This window comes from Cheilinus undulatus, linkage group 11 (assembly GCF_018320785.1).
Source record: "Cheilinus undulatus linkage group 11, ASM1832078v1, whole genome shotgun sequence".
In the NCBI taxonomy this organism is placed as follows: Eukaryota; Metazoa; Chordata; class Actinopteri; order Labriformes; family Labridae; genus Cheilinus; species Cheilinus undulatus.
Window position 1 is genome coordinate 10,235,760 of NC_054875.1, and position 16,983 is coordinate 10,252,742.

General features: G+C 38.4%; 1 protein-coding gene across 3 annotated transcripts in view; it reads left to right on the forward strand.

Moving 5' to 3' along the window:
* The window catches only part of mib2 (MIB E3 ubiquitin protein ligase 2), a 91,277-nt gene that overhangs the window by 59,128 nt on the left and 15,166 nt on the right, over positions 1–16,983 (forward strand). For all 3 annotated transcript variants that reach the window (XM_041799452.1, XM_041799453.1, XM_041799450.1), the window contains exons 10-13: positions 401–534; positions 3,608–3,756; positions 4,318–4,474; positions 7,895–8,049. In XM_041799452.1, the coding sequence (XP_041655386.1) occupies positions 401–534; positions 3,608–3,756; positions 4,318–4,474; positions 7,895–8,049 (595 nt within the window). The remainder of the gene's footprint in view (positions 1–400; positions 535–3,607; positions 3,757–4,317; positions 4,475–7,894; positions 8,050–16,983) is intronic.

Genomic DNA, 16,983 nt, shown 5'->3' on the forward strand with positions numbered 1-16,983 from the left:
GGGTGTCATTTCCTGAAATGCTCCTCTCTGTGGCTCGTCATGATCCTGCATGTTGACAGCGGGAAGATTTGGCAGCTCAGCAGACATTTGTCATCATTTCAGCAGCTTTTTAATCATTACTAAATCTGTTGTGTGCATGTGCTCACTTCAGCGGATGGGAGGTTGACAACAGTGATATGTGCATGTCTGTGAGTGGGGTCAGAATACAATGCATGGACGGACATTTTGACTAATTCCTCTTGATCTTGTGCTCAGCTTTATCCGGCATGTTTATAGAGGGATTTCGTCCCTCTGGAGGACTCTTGACACTGTCACTGATCGTGTTGTTCACATTAAACTGATTAAGCTAAATTAATCCTATTGCCCTCCCTCCCCTCCATCTGCCTGTGTCTCTGTTCAGGTACTGTCATCTCAGTGTTGGAGAAGCTGCTGTCTCAGTCCACGGAGCAGGACAATCCCAGCCGGCTGGTGATCGAGGCAGCACACGGCAGTGCCAACAAAGTGCGGGAGTTGGTGCAGAAGTATCCTGACAAGGTTAGTGCAGCACTCCTTCTCTTTGCTGCAGTCCACTGCTCGTTCCAAAAGCTCGCACCAGGGCGCCAAGACAGGGGGGGTGGAGAAATTAAGGGCCAGAATGACTGAGTGAGCAAGAAAAAGACATACTGTACTCTAAAATGTGCAAATTGTTCATTTTCCTAACAAGATATTCTTAAACCTATCATATCTAAGTGGTCAGAAGTTGGCTTGTTAGAGCAGTAGTTTCTATCTTTTTGTCCAAGAAGCTCCCATACTTGGATTTAAGAAAAGCAGAGCCCCTCCCCAGAACTTACACAAAAAAGAGATGCATTAATTTCAAAACTTAAGATTAATTTTGACTGTTTTTGTTAACAAAGTCTGATTAGAGAAGGCCCACACATGCTTGATTTTATCAAAGTACCTTTGAATAAACTATCCAGGAAGTGTTTTCATAATTTTATTTGATATATGAAACCATAATATTGAAAACTTTAGAAAAAAATCTGAAGTAGATGTTTATCGAGGTAATGCCATTGCCCAGTGGTTCCAAAATGGTGTTCTTAAGGAATTTGTACAATCATATATTAATACTAACAATTGATAACTAAACAATAACTTAAGATACTGTAACCATGATAAAGAGGCTGTTTTGTACGGATATCGGTGTGACTTGAGATGTTGGCTTCATCTTAGGAGTGCATCAGACAAAAAAGTTTTAAACCACTGCCATAGACTGTACAAAGAATTGGACAAAGTCTGAAAGATGACACCCTTTTAGTCACGGATGTTTTCTTTAAGAGCCAGTCCCTTGTAGCCACCATACTGAAATCGCTGTATCTGACTAACTTCCAGTCATCGTAGAACCAGAGCTGGAGCTGAGGCAGGCCTTCGACCTCCTGACAAACTACAGCATACTGGCTTGCAGATGTATCAGCCTTGTCCTTTATTACACACAACTTTTATCCTTTTGAAACAAAAATGAATTATTAACTGGAAAAATCGAGCTCTATACAGCAGGGTTGGGATTGAAGTTTTTCAGCGTCTGTGGCTGGTGGATTTTAAAATTCTGACAGCCAACTAGTATAAGCAGATATACTAGTTGTAGTGGATGATACCAAGTCAAAGCATCCCACCACACAGCTGCCTATAAACATTTGACAGCAGCTCTGACACAGCGGGGGGGAGGCAATGAGCATGTAGGTCCACTCAGCTTTGCTCGTAAAGTCATTAGGAACAAGCAGAAAAACGGGGTTTAAACATGGTGTTTACTATAAGAAATCACTCTTTTAGGTTAGGCTTCTATTTACCTGCCTCAGTAGCCGGTAAGTTTAGCAATTTCACCTGACACTGGTTGTCCCGTGGTTGCTGCTTTGCTGATTTGAATTGAGTTTATTTCATTTGGTAGGGAGGATGCAGTTTAACTTTGTTTCTTTGCAGAGCATGAAGCTGACGTGCTGCACAGAGAGTTTATAACAATTTGAGTACACAACTTGAGTTAACTTACAAAACTCTTTAAACTGTATAATTTTTCTTCAATATCAAGTATATAGGCTGTCCATCATTTACACATGATTTTTCCTTATCAGCTTTCTAGGACATGGCTTATGTTTAGTCTGTAACACAGATATAATACTTACCTGTAAATATGAGTAAGTTATATGAATGAAGTGTAAGGGGATTTATTGATACCATTCAGATTAGTGAAATACTCAGTAGAATTCACATGTTTTTGTCAAAGTAAATACCTGTAAAACTTCAGGTTTTCCTTATTTCTCTCTATGAAATTACCCAGCATTTATTTGAAATAATAATACAGAGATAGGAGACAGGTCTTTAAGAATTTGTTCACAAGACTCATGCACAGAAAAGATGAGAAAGATTGTCATATTGTGAATTTACACCAGAAAGAACATATGTTTTTTAAACTTGAATTTCATTTCTCTTCTGAAGTGAACATTATAATAGAAACATACTGTATGGAATACATTCTGAAGCTTTAATTCAACTCAACATATTTTCATCTGGGGGTTGCAGTTTAACCAAATATCAGTGAACATTATTCACTATTAGATTCCTTGATACTCATAGCCCAACTTTTAACTTTATCCATAAATCATCTAACCTGGCACGCCAGATGGATTTGTAAACCACTCATCAACAGCGTTTGGGAAAGGGCAGAGCCTTTGAAAAACAACTCAGAGGGTGACTGGATGAACATTCTGTCTGTCACATCTTTACGGGCCAATCAGAGCAACAAAACATGTGACGTAGCCGCTACCAAGGAGTAAACTCCATATAGAACTGCAAAACACGAACCATGGCAACTGTAGACATGTCAGTACACGACTTTGGTCGTTTTTGAAAAGAGAACAACTCACTGCTGTTCTTTGTTTTTCTTTTAATGAAGAAATGTCATCAAGTTCTGATAAAACTGGTGCTTTAGCGGCATCCACGCTAATGTCTTCTGCCATAATTGCACTGGCCTCTTGTCGCTGCTTGCTTACGTCACGACTCTGCCACAGCTGAAAGTACTGCCCTTTGTCGCTGATTGGTCCTGTCACTTTCTAACCAGTCCCAAATGGTTCAGACAGGAGCTGGATTCGCCAGTGAGAAACACGGAAACGGCTGTATCCACTCATACATTTTATCTTGCTGTACAGCTGGTATGCATAACATTTCTCTTTCCACCTAGAAAAAAATGGAAGTTAGTGTTTTTTTTTTGTGTCTTGCTCAATTTTTCCTATTTTTTTTTAACTGCAAACTATTTTTATATTAAATGCATACTGGCATTTAATTAAGACCTAACTTTTTTCTGTTAAAACATGAGGCAGCATTGGGCTAGTTAAAAGGACTCAGCCTGGAATTGGGGTGGGCTTTTATCAGAAGTTTTACAGTATAAACAATCATTATGATATGAACGTCATTACATGTCTACTCAGTAATGACTGCATCACTAATAGGGATTATACCTGCATTGTGTATATGATCAACGTGGTCGCCATGCTCGGATTATACAGCCAGTCCAAGTTCAGCTGCGTCAGTGTGTGGACCATTTAAAATGAGTCTTCGTCTACGTGCGTTTTCTTGGCAGGTGGATATAAAGAACCAGGGCAAGACGGCTCTTCAGGTGGCTGCCCACCAAGGCCACATGGAGGTGGTGAAGGCCCTGCTGCAGGCCAACGGCTCCATCGAGGTCAAGGATGAAGATGGAGACACGGCATTGCACTATACTGCCTTTGGGTGAGGACGCACATACATATACATACATTTGAATGTAAAAACAGGGCCAAAAGTAACACTCTTACTCACACTCATGGCTTGTTCATGTCAAGATACAACTCTGTTTTCCTGAAAAGCCTGGAGACTGACAGATGTAGATAAAAGCTCTTGCGTGTCTCCTTCCCTGTAATGTGATAATCCATTCACAGAAGTGACAGCATTAGAGTGTTGTCTAATCAGCCACCCACATCCCCTCCCCTAACCACATAACACATAATCAGGAAGTCAGCATTGGACAAAATCTTCTCTAGATTTTATTCACGTTAAAGATAACTTTATTTTACTACTGATTGGCAATGGTAGTAAACAGTGAGGGGGAAAGGGCAGGGTTTAAAAACAGTGAAGTTAGCATTTAATCCTTGAGCTTTGTGTTGCTCCCGGGAGGTTTTCAGGAAATGTGTTTGATATTTTAAACACTGGTTTGAATTATTATAATTGAAAACCACGTTCAGGCATGCTGAATCACTCAGGGGAAATGAATGACAATGAGGAGTAATCTGTTTGTGGTTTCTCTTTTCTCAGTAATCAGGCAGAGATCGCACGGCTGCTGTTGAGCAAAGGAGCAAATGTAAACCTCCTGAACAACTCCATGTGCACAGCGCTCCACATTGCTGTCAACAAGGGCTTCACAGACGTGGTGCGAGTGCTGACTGAACATTCAGCTGATGTCAACCTTCAGGTGAGAGGCATACCTATCTACAGCTGTGGACCCGGTGTTGGTTAAAATGTATCACCCTACAACCAGTAGAGGATAATACTTTATTGCTCTTTATTTAACTAAACTAAATTACTGGCTGCTGGCATCAGCCTTGTGCTATAGTAGTTGCACTACCAATTTAGTATGCTATGGAGCTTTCAGATGTAAAAATCCTATTTATTTATTCCTTGGTGGTTTTGATTATATGCCATAATATTATGACCATCAAAAGTAGACTTACCATGATCCATGTGAGTCTGAAATGAGGGTATACTCCTGTAAAAGACATAAGTTCATATGTTATCAACCTTGCTTGAAGATAAACATGGTTTATTGGCTATTTGAAGGGAAAGAACTACACTACCCACAATCCTTAGGTGTTTTCATATTATATTTCTTCAACAGCGCCATAACAAATCTGTGCAATGTATGCAGCATTTATATTTATACTATGATTGCATGATATGTGATGCCCCTCTCTGTCAATTCACAGTGCATTTCATCATAAATGGATGACAAGAGCGTGGCATGTTAGGTCAGACATAAATGCATACACGCACAGTGCTGTGCTTTCATGCTGGCTCTGTTGATCTCTTTTTGCCTGTTATTACCTCTGAAGATCATGGCACAGAGGTGTGCCCCTTTTTTGTCCCTGTGACATCCATTGTGAAGGCAAAAGGTCACATGGGCATAAATATCATGACTTTAAACGGTATTGTCAAACTGGACTCTAGTGTCAAATAAGGTTGAAATCCGGCACTGACACGGTACTAGTACCAACACATTTAATACCCATTGGACCAAAATACAACTGTTGGCTGTTGATGACGACTATACACACCATACTTTGAAACAGTGTAGCTACACTTTCTACAATATATTTCATTAGTATTATAATCAATATTAACAATACATAAAAAGATAAATGAAGTGCATGGAAGTTCAAAAGCTATCATTAGCAATGAATTAAGGAAATTGCATTTGGCTGTGGGAGGTGCAATTCTTTTACTCCTTCTCTTCAGTCCTGTTTTTGCGCCAAATCAAATGTTTAGTAGCAGGAGAAGTAGTGTTTTTGTTTCAGGGTTAAAAAGATTGATATGAGGATCAGTGAAGGAACTGAGTGGGGGGAAACTGGGTGGTTTCTGAGGAGCTCCATTGCTTTTGTAAACATCGAAGGATAAGCCAAATAATAGTGTTTGTCATGTTGATAAGTTGCAGGCTCAATGCTAAAACACTCCTTCCCCTTCCACTCAGCCCTACCACCATGTTTTGCATGTCCATATCTAGGGATAGGGTGTCCTGATTTTCTTTTGGAAGGGAGAGGTTGGGTGAAGTGCTAGGACTACATGGTCCTCCAAACAGAGATTTTCCAGAGGGGTACTCCAAATGAATGTTATGGGAAATCTCCAAGAACCTTGTAAATCATCTGCAAGATTTGGAAATTACAACAACAGTCTAATATCATAAGATTAGCCTGTTTCAATGCATTGTGGTCCTTTCAATTTCAAACAAGCCTGTCAAAAATATTGGTGGGAAATGTTTGTGTATTGTTTCAGTAGGTGGGGAGTCGTCCTGTTTTGTAGAGGAAGATTTCACCACTTCTCTTTGTGACTCTGTTGTAGGGGGACAAGGGACTCCCGACAAGGGAGTCGGGTTATAACTCAGAAATGGGACCGAGCCCAAAGGCCTTTAAACTAGCTTATTTTGTATTGTTATATTGCACATGCAGCCACAATATTTACAGAACAACAGTATCAGATATCTGCTCAAATATTCTGCAGGTACTTTAAAAACGGAATCTCTTTTGGGAATGCAGTTCTTCTCTATATTCTTATTTTGGTCAAAATGCATTTATTTTCTGCTTCTTACTCTTGTTATAACTATTGCTGGAAGCACATGTTTACAGGAAAATCTTTTTCTCCAGGTTTTTTTTTTTGACAGTTTGTCTCAGAGAACCCCATTGTCATTTTTTTTGCATTTTGCAAAAGTACTCATTCTCACTCAAAAAGCAAGGATTAGGATTTTGTTGTCCAATGTCTTGAACACCAGATTTTTTTAAAGCTTTGCTATCAGTTAAAAATTTGAATGTACAAGAGAATAGCATCATCTACCATCAACTAGCTGAACCTCTAACAGTTCTGAGCATCCTGAGCCTGTTTTCATAACTTTGACAAAAGTAATCCTCTGACATAATGAGCTTTGCAGAGGATGGAAAAATTTTAAAGTATTATGGCTGATCTGCAAAGATAAAAGCACTTTCTACCTTGTGCATGGATGGTGTGTGGGGTCATGATATTTTTTATTGAATTGTGTTATTGTAAAGCACTTTCTGCCACTTATTATTGTAGGAAAAGTGCTATACAAGTAATGCTGATTGATTGACTGACCTCACCTGTTAACTTTAGGCATACTCATTCTATTGTGTTGCTTTTAGAGAGATGTGTTCTTTCTTATAATCAAATTTCTATTGTATTTTTTTAGTTAGTATTTCCCCTGCTTCAGCAAAGATACTTGATTATTCTGTTGAAAACAGTGATGGGTGTCTACCCTAGCATAAGTGGCTGGGGTAGACATACAATTGCGTTGCAGTTATTCCAGTTTTCATATTTCTGGGTAAATGGTTTCTGGAAACCCTTATCATGTCCTTATCAGGCTCAGTCTGTAGTCAGGACTGGGAGTGCAGTACTCTTGATTTAGCATTTGGTGAGTAAATAGCAGTTGACCACCAAATGAGCATCTGGTGTAGCCAGTGAGCAAGTTTCTCCGGCAGTGTTTACTATGCACAGTCATGAAGAAACTCAAATATTTTCCTTTTGAAGGCAGTTGTAAACACACAAATTCAAATATTTATGGTATTTGTGTGTGACCTTGGTTTCACTTCAGCCCTTAGCCTTATGACAGGGATTTTGCACCTTTTTACAGCCTTTCCAAACAGTCTATCATGCCTGCAACCAGGCCTGGAATTCACTTACAGCACATTTGTTCTGCTCGAGTACACGGCTACTCATCTAAAAGCATGGAGAAGCTGCCATGAGTTTGTTTTGTTTGTGCTTCATACAATCAAAATGCTCTGAAGCACATAACTGATGTAAACCTAGAATAGTAGGCATGGTCTATTTCAGGTTTACAACAAATTCTAGCTAACAAAATCACGTCATAGTTTTAAATAAATCTACTGTGTTGTTAATATCAATGATGCAATATAAAAAACAAAGATGAAAGCCTTGTCGCCTGTGTACTGAGACACAAGTGCAATTAACCCAAATTTAAAAAACTACTTTGACATTCTGACGTGTCATGTCTCAACAAGCTTCACAAAAAAGCTCAGAAACCTGCAGAACTAGTCTTGGCCACACATGTGCCAAAGCTAAATTCAATTAGACTATTCTGTCTTTCTTTTAGGATTCTTATGGAGACACACCGCTGCATGACGCCATTGCTAAAGATTTCCGTAACATCATTGAGATCCTGGTGTTGGTGCCCAACATTGATTTCACCCAGCAGAACCACAGAGGCTTCAACCTGCTGCACCACGCTGCCCTCAAAGGAAACAAACTGTGAGTAGAGGTCATATGCTGGACTTTCTGCTGCAGCTTTCATCTTAGATGATGACCTTGTTGCCATGCTTGTTAATATGAGCAAAAGCTGTGAAAGGTTCATTGAGCTTTTTAAATCAAATGAGGTTTTCAGCTTGCCACATCCTGGGGATTTATTGATGTCATAATCTTATTGTCATAGTTATTTAATACAGAGGTCAGTCTATGCTATTTTTGTCTGTTATGATGGTCACTGGATCAGATTAGGCATTTACAGAGCGATAGGTTTGTGCTGTGACATTACTGTCTGACATGAACAACTGCAAGTTGGTACCAGACCAATAATAACAACTGATGTGATGGCGTTGCCTGCAGTGTTCATTTTGCTATTTTAAATTTAGGCTTATTCTTAGTCTTTAGACTAGTATAACTATCAGTTTTAGCCAAAACTATACAATGATTAAAGAAACTTTAAAAGGTGTCGAAGAAGTAATTTGCATTGATGTTAACATGCAGTGCCTTGAGATTTTGGAGCAAATAAAATGTGAAAACCCCTGGGAATACTTTATTCGCTTTACTTGATATCTATCTAAATGTTATGATGAATGATGCATTAGCTTTAAGCTAATGCTAAGAGCAGTTATTTACTGGGTTGCTGAAGTACGTCTGCTGTTTCTTGCCAACATTTATTTTTAATCAGTCTGTCGTGGTAGTTCCTGTATGCCAAATCTGATAAGCAGAAGTTACCAGAAGTCGACATCTCCACTCTCACATCTTGCAGCACAAATCTCATCAATCATTTGCACTATACCATATGGTTTGTTTACATTTGTGACTTTTATCAGAATGCCCTGAGCTTTCTCATTGGTCAACACCTCTGACATGGCAGAATAAATCATAAAAGGCAGAAAGAAAGCCATAGTCTAGACCAGTGATTTTCAGATGCTTTTCCCCAAGGCACAGCTAAGGTGCAAAATCTCTTCTTTAACATGTCTTTATTTATATCTTCATTTGATGTATATTTGTAGCAGTAATGCCTGGTGCTTCAAATCCACAACACGCACCAAAGCATTTCTAGCCTTCACCATTCTGGAATAACTGGATTACACAAATCAACCCTAAAGTGTATGTTTGTGCGGCATACATTTCAGCTATATATATATGCATCATTTACAGTTGTTGATTGAATCAATATTCTGTTGCAAAACCAAACCTGTTTGCCCCTGTTTTAGGCATTTTTAAGCCTAATTAACATGTACATATAAAATAAAGACAGAGCTAGAAAATACCAGAAATACCAGGAACAAATTTTAGCTTTCTCAGAGGTTGCCCATTTTTTGCTACTTTATAATACAAGTTATAAAATGATATTATTGTAACAATGGTTACCTCTATCAGTGGTAGTATCAAAAAATACCTTTGCAAACACATGTAGAAGTGTAGTCGTGCAAATTCCCAAGGCTCACCAAGATTCACCATTTGAGAACCACTGGTCAAGACAGTAAACCTAGACTTTCTGTTGTGAGTCACCCCAGATGCAGCCTTGATTGTTGTTAACTATAAACACTGGGCAGAATAAAGCAGTCAAACCCTATGACTGCCTCACTGGGCCTTAGCTGTGCTTACATCCCATAGTCTGACCTTGGCTTTATTCTACCATCACACATCAAATTATTGTGAAGAACTTGTGTCTGATCGGCTACTCCCATTAAATACAGTGGTGCTCCACATTCAGGGCTTTTAACACAGATAATCTCTCCAAATGCTGCTGAAGTGAGTTGAACTGATAAACATAATCTTAATGTTTAACCAGATTGGAGTGTCTCTACTTTGAGATAAGATCTTTGAAGTATTGCTGTTAAGTTAAAAGAACCAATCAGAAATCTGCAATCAGTGACAGCCAGCTGACTGGGGAAGTCATGACTTACGGCTTTAATTTGTTACTGTTAAAGGGGATAACTGCAAAATATAGCGCACTGAAAGGAAGCTAGTTTTTAGAGATGAAATGCATTCTTCTAGAATCACTTCATCATAGCACTAGTTGCTGTGAGATCTCACATTTCTTGGACTTTAACCCTGAAAGTATTCTGCAGAAAGCGTCTACTGTTTCAGTTAAATCTGTCTTAATGTCAGTGCAGTTCCAAATCAGTTTAGATTTGTAATCCTTGACTTTGCATCCAGCTTTATAGAACTTTTGCAATGGCCCTAACATTAGTTACACCATTTGGGTTTTTTTACCTTGAATTGAGTGTAAAAAATTAGTCTTCTTTAATGTGAGCTTATTAGCTTTTTATTTCTGACATTAGATAGCCACATTTCTCCTAGCACAGACTCTCAAAATCCTTGTACACTAAATACATCCAGCTGTCATGTTTGTTGCTCCTCTCACTAACTTAGATGCATGTTTCCTCCGTGAGGATTAGAAGTGATGGTTTTGGGCGAGTGTAGGAATCTCTTCTGTGTGTTCAAATGAAGACTCAAAGGTCAATTCTCAAAACTATCAGTTACAAATAGAGCTCATCTCCCACACAGCCTCTGTTGCTGTCAGCAGCGTGGCAGTCAATATCAGCCAAAAATGCAACATTAACTTCTGCATCCCCATTTCCCTACATGTTCACTTGTCCTCCAGGTTTTTGGCGCAGTCACTCTTCAACCATGCATGATTTCAGATCCCTTAGTAGACACAATCCAAAAATCTGTGTCAAATGCTGTTTCTTTTAAGTAAGGAGTAAAAATAATATATTGTGCAACTTAAATGTATTCCTTTCCAAACTGCTCCAGGTTTTTCCCCCCACAGGAAACAAAAGGGAGCTGGTGAAAGATTTGCTCCTGCATTTTACTCGACACCGCACTGCTTTAGGCCAAACGTCAAGCCTGCATCACTGGCACCTGTCACAAAGGCTTCATTGTCCTCCGACTGTGTTGTTTTTAGGCTGGTTGACACTGAAGGTGCTTAATCTAATGCTAATCTGTGAAAGGGCACAGCTCAGATAGAGATGCAGTACATTACAAAACATTCTCACAATGATAAGGTTTCATCCCTCAAACACAACTCTGGCTTCTTTTTTGGTGTGCCAGAGTCCTCCTCTGTTCATGTTGAATCACATCAGCCTCCACTTACCCTGAATAGCCTGGAAATGTGAGGCAGAGCACCACAAGTGAATCTTCCCTTTTTGGAAAACCTCATGGATCACAGTTATCTGAATTTATTCAAAATTGCATTATTTAAAACCACGGAGACTGATTTTATTATCAAGTTTGTCTAAGTTAAGTTGTGTTTTGTAGGCAGATGATTAGTACAATCAAATTTTTTTTCACATTATTATCTAATTCAGTGGTTCCCAACCATCATTCCTCTGAGCTGCCCTGCCTGAGAGAAGCTAAGCTCCCCAAGACCCACACTAAAAATTGCTAACATACTGTTAGCAAAAATCAACATCCATTTGTTTGTTTCATTCATAAAAACCTAAGAAAATGTCTCTACACCTGTTTTTCTTTCCAAAACACCATTACGCAAACTGATTAAGTGTTTTATCATGATTTTTCTCAAATACGCAAATTTAATTTTGACAGCCTCATAGCAGACCAAGCTTGTGATCTTTGGTTCCAGTTCCCGACTCCAGGTTGGGAACCACTGATCTAACTGACATTTGTATTATAAGACTTTAAAGTTATGAAAAGGAGCATACTTTTTCAGAGCTTTAAATCTGTCCTAAAAAGTAAACATTGATTTGTAGCTTGCTTTAAACTGGCTTGGTGTTAGCATAAACAAGACTTCCTTTAATGCTATTCTTTATTTGTTATCTTATACTTTATTTTAGATCTATGTTACATTAAAACACTCCATTTACCAAAAAACAAAAACAAAAGCCAACTGACTTAGAAGAAATCACAACAATGTATAACATAATTAAAGTTGTCCAGATACCTTGGTTATAAGGTCCAGATTCAGAAAACTTTATCAGTCATGACTAAAAATTTTAGGCATGGCACAAAACATGCAAAGACTTTTTTCCACAAATAACTAAAACATAGATACTTATTTAAATTTATTTATACAATTATTTATACAATTATTTATACTTATTTTATCCCAGCAGAAAATACACACAGTTAGCAGTCATCCTCACAAACGTAAAGAGCACAAAATCATAAAAAAAAGGTGTTATTGTGGGTTGAGATATAGATCATCGATGCATAAATTTTAGCTTTAAGTCTTTAAGTCCAGCATAAAGCTTGGACTGTTGTTAGAGATGAAGTGCTAGCACCCGTCCTCCTCTGTACCTTCAGTGTTTCTGAATGCATCACTGAATATTCTTGTCGAGGGAAGCTTTAGCCACAGGTGCTTTCTCTGTGCATGTTTGTTTTCTGCTGCTGTCACTTTACCAGCAGCTGTCACTGCTTTTGCTTTGAAGTTGAAGAAAATGTCTCTTTCTTCTTGTTAGGATTTTTATTTGCACGCAGCACCTGCCTCAAGTTGTCAGAGGAAGGGTAAAGTATCCTGAGAGTCAATTAAAAAAAGTCCAATCATTATAGTTTAAATATGCTTCTTTATATAGAATAGAAATAATTGTAGATAGACAACTTTATTCCTAAGTTAGATAATTTCCTTTTTTTAATAGTCCTGGGTCATCAAGTGTGTTTCACATTCAATTGCAGTGTTTTTTCTTTATCTTTAAACCAAGATAATTGAGGCAAAGCAATTTTTGTGCTGTAGGTGCCAGTTTTGTTAAGACTAGGGATGTTCCTAGGCAAATCATTTCACACTCAATTAAACTCAAATATTAATTGCAGGTAGCTGTCTGGTCTAAAGTTAAGAAAACATCCAGTTAACAGTCAAAACTGAGCATTTTATTTAAGATGGACTGAGCAACTTGGTGAACGGTGTGAAGCTGGTTTACAGAATGTAGCTGAAGTTAGCATTGCTAGCACCGTCAGCTTTCGGTTCTCTTTGCAGGTTAGCATACAGATCAATGTGCTGAATGTGACTATATAAGCAGACACGGTCTGACATGGTTTATATGGAGCTGCTGAATGCTAAAAGCTGAAACTGACCTGTGGTCGATGCTGACTTTAAGTCTCAGGTGTGTCGTACTTTTTAATGCATTTCTGGCATTGTATTTATTGTATTTATGGTGATCCCATGTTTTCTGATATGTGAATGTGGTTGTCTATATGCTTCTGTGACTTTCTTTTCAATTTTTGTTTCCATAATTGTTTTGATTTCTTTAATAAGGCAGGATAGAGACTGTTAAATGAAGCACACAACCTCTTTTACCTTTATAGCACAGTGTGTGCTCTGCTCCTCCCACCAAAACAGCTCTCACTTAAATTTAAGTGAGGAGCAGAGTGAGCCACAGCACATACTCCAGTAATTGTGATAAGCAAAGCGCTTGAAAAAAAGGCTGAGGTTGGTGGGCAAAAATGGAATAAAATGGAAAAGAAGACTCAGTCTGGAACCAACCTGGTTTGGAGGAATCAGACTAGGAAAAATCTAAAATAACTTGCAAAACTTTATACCCAGTTGATGCTGCCTCCAAGGTTACAGGACAAGTTTATGTAATCATTTGAAATTCATGCTTAAAGTGGTATAAAATCAATCAGAATACCAATGATCAAGATTTGTATCTTGCAGATAAGATTTATTATCTTGTTGTCCTACTTTCTATGGAGGAATATGTCTAAAACAGAGTTCTGCAGCTATAAATTTGATCAAAATTGCACTTTTATTTTTTGTCAATATTCCCAAAAATGTCATGTGCTAGCTCTGTACAAAGTTTGTAATTTTTACTTATTTATATCCCCCCAAAAAATTACATGACACATTGCTATATTAGCAACTATTAAATGTCTTTCTTTCTTCTGATAACTGAGGCTGTGCACTGGATTTTTCCATTGCAGTCATGTTCTGCTGAGGCATCAGAGTGAGGCTGTTTCCTCTGATAGGATCAAGAAAATAAAATTTTGACCACTTGTTTGAAAAATGAATAGGGAAGTTACTCTCCTTACAGCTCTGCGACTTATTAAGAGTTCATATTTTTCTGTGCACCGAGCCTGCCTGTGTGGAGATCCTTGCCTTTTTTTGCTCCAGGACTTTTACAACCTCACATGAACTTTCCCTCCCAAAAATAACAAACTCATGTCATGGAAAATTGTCCCAAGCTCATTTTTAAAGAGGTGCCATGAAAGAAAGGAAGTAGGACTGAAAAAGACCAGTATAGCCATAAATTTTCTCCCTGAAGTAATGCCACTTCATTCAGAGATTTTTTAAGTGTATTTTGTTTGATTTAACGGAAAACATCTTGAAAGTTTATATCCTTAAGTGTGTCAGAGCCCTGTTTTTGTCATTAGTGAGTTTTTTTCAGGCTGTGAATGGAGTATTATTCCTCTACAGTGTCTCCACCATCCACTTCTGCCAGTCTGCCAGGTACTAAAACAGTCAAAAATGAGCAGAAGTCAGTACATTTCTCCAGCGCTGAAGTCTCACCGCCCTACTTCACATTTCCTCATCACTCCATTAAGCAGTCTGCTTAAAAAACTCCTACTGTAGACACTGAAAATGATCCTACAACAAATAATAATGTCAGGACAATAATATGTGGACAAATGTCAACTGAGAAGGGGAAAAAGACAGTCGACGAGCAATCACTGCAAGCGAGAGAGGAAAAAGAACAGCAGTAGAGGCCACAGTAGACATTCATTTAATAAATGTCCAATCTGTTCTGGCAAGTGTCATATGTGCAGCACTGGGAGTTTAGGCTGCACTGCGCAGCATTCATTTAGCTTGACATCAACCGCCGTGCCAAAAGCCGAGACGCAGGATTTACAGTGTTCAGGATTAGCTCGCTTCACCAGCTCAAGCATATATCATCAACAGACCTAAGGTGCAGTGATACTGTCCAGGTGCTGTGTGGTTTTTTTAATTCATTTGTAGTTTGATTTGGGTTCAATTCAAATTGTAATATGCACTTGGAATGTGTGCTAGATCGCAGAAAAGCAGGACTCATCACCATTTAAATGTCTTTAAACTTAGATTTATCTTTTTGTAGTTATTGAAGTTGATATTTGTGAATTTTTCACATTACATTCTTTGATATAAATCCATCTTTCTTTGACATTTTAGTGCTTTATTGACCTCAGGTTTTAGAATAAAGATCATCCATATCTTTTAATTTTCCGATGGGACTTTGTTTGGAGTTCCTGCGAGCAGCTGTGGCCTGCTGTTGTTTTTCTGTGACAGAAAGATGAGAACCTTTTGTTTATTAGTATTTATTTATTGTGAGGAAATGGAAAAAGAGGGCCAGAGGCCAAGTTCACAAACAGTCCTGGGAAAAGAAAAGAAACAAGGCAGAAAGCCAGATTTCCTCTGGACTTTTCAGCTGGGATGAAGAGGCAAATGAACATACAGGAGGGTTGGTCTGTTTACTGTATTTACAGAGTAAAAGGAATACTTGGCTGGATTACTCCCTCTTTCCAGTAAAATAACAGCTTTGGGATTTATTCTTTCAACTCACTGTCACCAGATGTATTTTTTTTCCATTATTCCTCCTATGTATGCCTCCTTTAGCTATTCATTCCCATCTTTCTGGAGCTGCACAGCACCTTTTGACAGTAAAATGTAAACTGCCTGACGCACACAAGATAGATTTCAAACAATACTCACTCTCAAAGCTGTTTATACAGAGGCAAGAAAAACCTCCTCATTTTTGTGGTGCATTTTGTCTCCTTTTATCAGCAGCATGTTACAAAGAAACGTCTCCCAAAAATAACCAAATGATGACTTCAGTCGCCAGAGCAGTCATACCCGCTCTACCCTCAAGCTGATGCCCTCTAGCTGCTGAAGCAGTGATTGTACAAACTGCCTCCAAACGTCTACCAAAGTCTGAATATTCATGAAGCCACAGGAGTAACGATTATGGAAATAAAGCAGAGGAATGAAGGGACAAAGGTGCCACAAACCACACAGATATGTCTGCGTCAGATCTGCAAGGGTGAGAGCATAAGCTAATGAAGGCGCTCTGGAGACAATAGTTCCCTCTATCAATACCTTCGCCACACACACAAACACACACGCACCCACGGAGCTGCATTGCAGGTAGCAATGACCTCCAATGGGAAGCCTCCCTAACAGCCTGAGTCCATACAGTACGCCCAGGAGATCCTGACCATGTGTGACTGTACATTAAACCTGGACTCTTGGCATAGATCTTTTTATTTGGTGGTTATAATTAAAACTCCATTTTCCCACTGCTAAAGATTATAGATCTACTCTATGTCTTACATTTGCTTAACAGCACATAGGACATTTTCATAATCAGAAACAGAAATGATAAAACTTTTTTGTTGTAGTGGGTTATTAGGAGGATTTATGGTTTATTGTTTTTTTTATGGGTGTTCAGATTGAATGCATTGGTCCTTGTGTTTAGTCCCATACTTACCAGTACTTGGATATCTGCCAATATTGACCACTGATTCAATACTAGTGTAAAATTAATAAACTGCATTCCTCACTGTAAGGAAGAGACTTATTTATAAGTAAGGCAGCGCCTGGTTTTCCTAACTTTACAAAACAAAATGAGTAGGGATTTCATAATTAATTGCAGTTAATATTGGGGGACTGCTGCAAAAAAACACTAATAGTAATGTTTGCCTGCTCTCACAATAACTGAGTAAGGACACTAATACGCTTTTCAATGTCTTATTTCACTTAAAACTTAAAAAAATACTTCGCATATGACTCAGTAGATGAGTCTTAAGTAATCTGCACCTTGTGACATCAAGCATTTCACTTTTTTGGCAGCCTTTGCCATAGATATATTTTCACTTTACCTAACATGCCTTATATTTATTTACGGTATTTTTTAAAAATATAAAGTTTCTTAAAAAAAATCTTGTAACTGTCAACCTTATCAGGATCAAATGCTACATAGCTATGTTATCTACATAGCTTATGCA